The 8,200-nt window shown below is 38.5% G+C and overlaps 1 protein-coding gene across 3 annotated transcripts; it reads left to right on the top strand.

The window, feature by feature from the left end:
* Window positions 1-4,496: 4,496 nt before the first annotated feature.
* LOC113293499 lies at window positions 4,497-7,485 on the top strand. 3 transcript variants are annotated; one of them, XR_003332332.1, is made up of 7 exons: window positions 4,497-4,669; window positions 4,776-4,903; window positions 5,115-5,399; window positions 5,567-5,910; window positions 6,488-6,768; window positions 6,902-7,013; window positions 7,275-7,485. XR_003332332.1 is itself a non-coding variant. In XM_026542119.1 (6 exons), the coding sequence occupies exons 1-4, from the start codon at window positions 4,572-4,574 to the stop codon at window positions 6,544-6,546; spliced, it is 363 nt and encodes a 120-aa protein (XP_026397904.1). In that variant the 5' UTR covers window positions 4,497-4,571; the 3' UTR covers window positions 6,547-6,768; window positions 6,902-7,013; window positions 7,275-7,485. The 3 variants fall into 3 exon arrangements, 1 of the variants encoding a protein (XP_026397904.1); XR_003332333.1 differs by having other exon boundaries at window positions 5,112-5,399; XM_026542119.1 differs by lacking the exon at window positions 5,115-5,399 and having other exon boundaries at window positions 5,833-5,910.
* The last annotated feature ends 715 nt before the right edge of the window (window positions 7,486-8,200 follow it).

Raw genomic sequence — 8,200 nt, 5'->3', positions numbered from 1 at the left:
TAACCAAAAACCGTATTCTAACTTGGTATCAGATTTTGATCCAAGCCACCTTCCTCTTATCAAACAAAAAAATAAACAATTCAGTTCTGAACCATCAACAATGGCAGACACTACAACCTCCCTTAGACAAGTACAAATTCACCATCTAGTTACCTTGAAACACACCGAAACAAATCATCTGCTGTGGAAGGCTCAATCTAAACCTATTCTTAAGGGTCATGATCTCACAGGTTTCATTGATGGAACTAAACCAAAACCAGCAAAAACACTTCCAGATGGAGAAACCATAAATCCTAGTTTTGTTGCATATGAATCTCAAGACTCACTGATAGTCGGATGGATGAATTCAACCTTGACTCCTGAAGTCTTGAGCACGGTAGCAAGACTAGACACTGCTAAAGAAATATGGGACAAGCTTGAATCAGAATATGCACCCAAAACCTTTGTTCATCAAATGAATCTCAAGAAGCAGCTTCACAACCTCTCAAAAGGTAATAAGACTCTGAAATCTTATTTATCTGAAGCTAAAACTCTCTTTGCTCAGTTAGCAGAATCAGGTTATACAGTATCTAGTGATGAAAAGAAGCAAGCCATCTGCAATGTCTTAAACCAAAGCTATGATCCGATTGTCACTTCTCTCACTACAATATAGGGTATGGACATTGATCTCTTTTACTCCCATCTTTTAACTTATGATATGAGGCTAGAATCACAGCTAGCCTTGCTGCAGTCACCAATAGCCAATGTTGCAGTGTCTACCTCAGCCACATCTGGCAATAGGCAGGACCAAAGGAGATATGCAGGTTCAACATCTCAGTATCAGCACAATCCAAATTTGTCATACAGGAGGAACAACAACAACAATAATGCACAGCGCAATAACCAGCAGCAGCCACAGAATGATGCCGGCACAGGACCAAAGTTCCAAATCTGCAAGAAAAGAAATCATCTTGCAGACAGATGTTGGTTTCGTTATGAGAAACCTAATACCAATCAGCAGCGTCAAACAGCTGCTTACATTGCTTTACCTGGTGGCCACCATGACACACAATGGGTTACAGACACATGAGCTACTAATCATCTGACAACAGACATGAGGAATCTGACTATTCCTCATGAGTATGATGGCACTGAACAAGTGCAAGTGGGTAATGGTAATTCATTGACTATTTCTCACGTTGGTAACAGTTCTTTAAAAAAAACTCAAGATATTTTTATTTGAATAATGTTTTTCATGTGCTTGAAATCAAGTGTAATTTACTGTCAGTATCTAAATTCTGTAAGGACAATGCAGTCTTCTTTGAATTTCACACTTCCTTTTTTGTTGTGAAGGACAAGCACACGGGGCTTCCACTGCTGAGAGGACTTGAAAGGAATGGTCTGCATGTTCTAGATGGAGTCAGTTCGCTGAATTTTTCAATAAAACCACAGGCACATGTTGCTTCCAGTTTACCATTATGGCACCAGAGACTAGGTCATCCCATGTTGCGCACAGTCTCCAGAATATGCCAACAATTTTCTCTTCCTATTGCTAATAAAAACTTTGATTTTTATCACTCTTGCCATATCAATAAGAGCAAGAAATTGTCTTTTTCTCTTAATTCAACTGTTTATAACAAGCCCTTAAGCTTGGTTGTTTCTGACATTTGGGTCTCTCCTCACTTGTCAAGATCTGGTTTTCGTTATTTCCTATTGATAATGGATGTCTATTCTCATTTTACCTGGGTTTTCCCACTTGTGCAAAGCTCTGATGCTCTTAAAACTTTCATTATTTTTCACAAACAGGTTGAAAATCTAACTGACCACAAAATCAAAATATTTCAGTCAGATAATGCCTTAGAGTTTGAGAAGTTCACTGCTTATCTCAATGAATCAGGCATTCAACATAGATTTTCGTGCCCTCACACGTCACCTCAAAATGGCCTAGCAGAACGTAGAATTCGTCATGTGACTGAATCTGGTTTAGCACTTTTGTTTCATGCACACATGCCTCGTTCCTTCTGGGCTGATGCCTTTACCACAGCCTGTTTTTTGAACAACAGGCTCCCAAAGTCCAACTCAGAGTCTATAACTCCTTTAGAACTTCTTTTTCAAAAGTCTCCAGACTACTCTTCCTTACGAGTTTTTGGTTGTCTAGCTTACCCCTTCCTTAGGCCTTATAATGCAAATAAACTTGAACCAAGGTCACTTCCATGTGTCTTCATAGGATATAGCAGTGCACACAAGGGTTATTTGTGTTTGCATCAGAAAACAAACAGACTTTACATATCTCGTCATGTTAGGTTTGAAGAAACGGCATTTCCATTCAAGTCTTCTCGGCAGCGCCACACTCCATTGTCTTGTTCAGGTAATGAGCCATCAAGCACTAGTGTTTTACTTTCTCCTCCTTTTAATCAATGTAACTCCCAAGTACATCAGGAGGCTGCTACATTATCTCCAATGGTTCTTGCTCCATATCCAACTGCATCATATGCTCCAGATTCACCTGCTCTGGAGAATTCTCCTGCACAATCACAGGCTGTATCTGAACAGATTTCAGTTTCTGATTCAGAGTTATCTAACACTAGTGCAGCTTCATCAAGGGATATTTCTGCGGAACCGACAGTTGTGGCCCACCCAATGACGACTCGAGCTAAATCTGGTATTACGAAACCCATTCAGAAGCTATGTTTGACCGCAACGAAACATCCGCTATTGGACGAGGAGTTCATGGAGCCGACTTGCTACTCTATGGCCTGCAAACATCCTAAGTGGAGAAAAGCTATGGACGTCCAGATTAATGCCCTGATTAAAAATGGTACATTCTCATTGGTGCCTTTAAAAGATGGTATGAATGTTGTAGGTTCGAAGTGGGTCTTTCGTGTAAAACAAAATCCTGATGGCAGTATAAGTCAGCATAAAGCCCGTCTGGTTGCCAAAGGGTTCAATCAACAAGCCGGGATTGATTATGGTGAAACTTTCAGTCCCGTGATAAAACCATGTACTATACGTCTTGTCTTATCTATTGCTGTGATGCACGGTTGGCCACTAAAGCAATTGGATGTCGAGAATGCATTCCTTCATGGGACTTTGGAGGAGGAGGTTTACATGAAGCAGCCTGCTGGTTATGTTGATCCAAACTATCCAAATCATGTCTGTAAGCTGCATAAATCTTTATATGGTCTCAAACAAGCCCCCCGTGCTTGGTTTTCAAGGCTAAGCAACTATCTGATAAAGCTTGGTTTCACAGGTTCTATTTCTGATAGCTCATTGTTCATATTAAAAACTCCTGAGCATGTAACCTATGTTCTCATTTATGTGGATGACATCATTGTCACGGGTTCTAATGTCTTAAAGATACAACAGCTGATTGAGTCCCTTGGTTCTGAGTTTGCACTGAAGGATATGGGGGATTTATCATTCTTCTTGGGTGTTGAGGTCATCAGAAGTTCCAATTCCCTAATACTTACACAGAGAAAGTATGTAACTGATCTTTTGAGACGTACTAAAATAGATGGTGTGAAGCCTGTGTCCACTCCTCTTGCCTCTAATGAGAAAATTCAGCAAGGTGGTAGTGAGAGATTCAAGGATCCTACACTCTACCGTAGTGTAGTGGGTGCGCTGCAATATCTACATCTTACAAGACCTGACATTTCTGTTGCAGTAAACAAGGTGTGTCAGTATATGCATGACCCGTATATTGAGCATTGGGATGTTGTCAAACGGATTCTCAGATATTTGAAAACCACTATAGACTATGGCCTTCATCTTGGTGGTTCTCGTGATTACTCTCTCCATGCGTATTCTAATGCAGACTGGGCTGGCAGTCTAGATGATCGACGTTCGACGAGTGGTTATTGTATTTATTTTGGTGGAAATCTTATCTCATGGAGTGCGAGGAAGCAGAAAACGGTCTCCAAGTCTAGTACAGAGGCAGAGTATCGAGGCATGGCAATTGCCACTTCAGAAGTTATCTGGATCCAATCTTTGCTTCAGGAACTTGGCTTCAACATTGCACCACCGTTGCTATGGTGTGACAACCTAGGAGCAACATATCTTGCAGCAAATCCAGTTTTCCATGCCCGTACCAAACACATTGAGATTGATTACCATTTTGTCCGTGAAAGAGTTGCTAGCAAGCAGTTGCTAGTGAGGTTCATCAGCTCAAAGGATCAGTTGGCAGATATTTTCACCAAGGGCCTTTCTGCGCCGAGGTTTAATCTTTTGCGAGCCAAGTTGCACGTTCGTCAACTCACGTACAACTTGAGGGGAGGTGTTAAGCAAATGGCTCAGTCTTCCTAAGTGTCAGCTATCAGTTCAGTTCAGTTCAGTCTTCCTCAAGACTAGCTACCAAGCTCGTTGAATACATATAACTCGTTCCACTATTTGTTAGCTATTTTATCGGTTGTTAAACTCTATCTCTGTAACATCTTCAAGTATAAATAATGAATGAGTCTCCACAGTTCAGGTGTGGAAGATATTAACCAAAAACCGTATTCTAACTCCCATTTTTATCAATTTGTGATTTTCAATTGTGGGTTTTCATTAATTTGATTGATCGATTAAATAGGATTAGCAGGAAAGCATGATTCATGGGATTGCATGGTCCTCGGAGTGTGCATCTAACTGGTTATTATCTTGGACGTGATGCTGATTCTGGACATGAAGAATACGATGATGATGATGAATGGTATCCTTTTGATTGTTTGTTTGTAGATAAATCTTTTAGTTTTCGTTATTTTGAGATGTTTTGTGTGAATTTGTGGATATTGGATTGCCTTAACTTGTGTTTTTAGTGACTCTATGGATGGTATTTCTGGGGAGGATTGGGACTCTGAGGAATTCAAGTATGATTCTGATAATGATGAGTACCTTGAGGATGACGGTGAGGATCTTGATATGTTTCCATCAGGCAAGAGTGCAGGTAAAATCACTTATTTATTCTGTTCTGTACTTTTCGTTGTGTTTTTCTTTGTTGAAAGTAAAATAATGAAGCTATTGTGGAATGAGCTTTGAGTTTATGGGGACAATGGGTTAGTGATGTGTTTTACTAGCGAAAGATTTATGATATTCATAGCTAACTTTTCCAAACCTGGCATGCTTTTGTGCTTTCTGAAACAATTGTCATTGAGGAGATAGAGGATAATGAGAAACCTACTGAAAATTGGAATGCAAACAGCAAATATCTTAAGAACTCAGATGAACAGAGAAATGTTGTTGATGGTTTCGATTGTTGTTCGGATTTGAGTTGGAGTTGACATGTTCAAAGGGTTTTGTGTGATTCAAATCAGTTATGGTGGTAAGAATTCATGGGTTTTGTTGTCGTCGATTGACCAAGAAATCAGGGAAATACTGGAAATAACCTGAAGGTGTGAAGATTTTGAATCTTGAAGTTTGAACCTGAGACAGGAAACAACAAGGTAACATTGTCGTTACTGATTTTATGTTTTACTAACATGTTCAATCAAATTTTTGTATTATGGACTTTGTGCCTTCTTGATAGTACTATCTTGAAATTTAAGGCTTTGTTTTGTGGTCTTTATATTTATGTTTCCACACTTAAACATGAAAAAAAATATTCTTGCAGAGAGCTAGGCTGTTCTTGGTGCTGGTAAAGAAGCTGTTTGCCAAGATGTTGATGGTTCAGGTTGGCTCGAGTTTGAGATGTTCTTATAGAAATCTTGTAATTGCAATACAATACAAGTGTGTATGCTGGTTTCCGAGAGTCCTATAAGAACCTCGGGCAAAGTAGTTATCAGGAATCAGATTGCATCTTGTAATTGCATTATGCTTTCACTTTTCAATATGACCTGTCGTGGTTTTGTATTTTATTGAGTTCATTTTCCACCTCAGTTTTAGGTATGCGACGGCTAGTTTCTTCTCCTATGATGGCATGTTTTTTCAATGGGTGGAAGAGACACCTCAAGCATGGTATGATCTATTCTCTCTGAACCTGATATAGTCAATTCTTTACTATTTTATATTGTACACCACATGTTTTGAGGCTACTTGTATTATGTTTTCTGTGATGTCATTTCTGCTCTTGCAAGTGGGTGTGATCAAATAGAGACATAGATACACATCCACATCACTATTTATGTCTTTTGTTTGTGTTCTTGTAAATATCGTGCATTTGTGACTGTGGTTTCTAGTTATCATGTAACTTGGGTATCAGTGGTTAATATTATGAATGATACTAATATACTAATCGTCAGTGGAAACATTAAATCTGATCATTGATATTCTGTTGCAGTTGAATCAGATGACATAGTATGTTCTGCTCCAAAGATATATTTTATAAGCTATGTCATAGATACTTGGTTACCTGAAAAAATAGTGCTTGAATTAATTAGATTGACTGATGCAAGAGTAGTTTATTATGTAGCTACTTATTGGCAGCATTTTTGATTAAGCATGTTTAACATCTTCTAAAACTTTAAACTATATTTTCTTTTTAGCAACACTGAAGTAACTAATATCTATTTGCAATGTCAACTGCACTCTGCAGAAACCTTCTTAAACTCATCACTCAGCTGCTGCAACTACACAAAGATCTCATGCATCTAGACATCAGATGGACCTAGACCGGTGTCTCCTCTTCTTACCCAGGGATCCCCAGTTCAAGAGAAGTTTGCTATGCAGAAGCCCCCTAGCAGACATAAGTATCTGACTGAAAGGCAGAAATCTGATGTAACTAAACATATGTATTTTGCTTCCAAGCATCAGTGCTCTGACTCTCAAGAGATATCTCAATATACGGCATTGAAATACAAAACTAGACTCCCAGTAGTATGTTCTTTTTGCAGATATTTAAATCCATATTGTTTTGAGATTTGAATCTGTTGACGTTATTATATCCTATATGTTTTATAGACTGGGAAATGCAAACTGGCCCATACCTTACTAAGGAACATCTTTGCAGTTACTTTTCATCAATCAGCAGCAAAAAAGATAATGCATGGAGTTCCACTTCATGATGATTGCATGAGAGTTTCGTAGCTTGGCCAAAAGCACTTGCGACCTCTTGCTCTATTGTAAGTTGCTTTATTCCATTGTCTGTTGTATATGGCGATGAAACATTTTAACAACTTTGTGAAGCAATATAATATGTTCATATCCCTGTAATGGATATAGCTCATGAAGTAGAGGAGGCAACAATTGTTCTTTGTGGCATTCATGTGGTAACTATAGGTTCAGAATTTATGTACAACCTGCCAAGGCAATAGTTGTTTTTGAACCTTTTGTACTGCGTGCAGTATTTGAATCTTTATGTGCATGTATATCTACCAAAACAGGTTTTTGCTGCAGATAGAGCCACTTGTAGATCCCAATGAACATGGTGCTGCCCCAAAGGCCAAGTAGATGAAGAACAAGAAATCTCCAGCTATGAATGCTCAGAGAACCAGCAAGAGTCATTGAGAGAAATAGTACCTTAGACTGCGAATGTTCAGACTTTTTGAATCGCCAATTGAATATTTTATGTTTTAAGGTTTTGCACGACTGATCAGACATATGAGAGGTTTATCATATGATTAATAAAAAGTATTTTGGACCAATTATTGTTTTGCAACAATGATTATCAATATTAATTTGGCTGCGTATGATATAAATGAGTGACCGCAACTGGCTTCCGGTGGCTAAATATGAAATATGGTCACCTTGGCCAAATGACTGACTGAGCTACATATTTTGAGTGGCTAAAAATCGTTACTTGTGTCCAGAAGGCAAACAATAGCCACGTTTACATGATTTACGTGTCCACCTGTAAAGTACTTAGTCACGGTGCCATAAATTTAGTATAATTATAAGAAATAGATTGGCCATGCTATAGATTCTTTGTAGCTATATGTCCTGAACTGGCCATGTTGAAATATTTTTTTTGCTTGTTTGAATGATAGAAATTGCCATGGTAAAACAATTGCACGTGGTATCAGGGTACAAAGTAGCCACATCGAAACCATACTTGATGAGTCTAAGGATAACGAAGGTAATGATTAAAATAGATTCATGTGGCCTTACAACAAACTCTAGCCACGTTAAAATCAAGTTGTGTGTTTATAAGGATTTTACGGCCATGATAATAGGAAAAAAAATGCTTTATTACAAAAAAAAGAGTGGGCACCATATAGACACGGTTATAGGATATGGTTATGGAAAATCATGTGAAATAGCCACTCAAAGTTTATGTAGCCATAAAGGTACCCTATTTTTATGCCTCCTA

This window comes from Papaver somniferum, chromosome 7 (assembly GCF_003573695.1).
Source record: "Papaver somniferum cultivar HN1 chromosome 7, ASM357369v1, whole genome shotgun sequence".
NCBI lineage: Eukaryota > Viridiplantae > Streptophyta > Magnoliopsida > Ranunculales > Papaveraceae > Papaver > Papaver somniferum.
This window is presented reverse-complemented; position numbering and strand designations above follow the sequence as displayed.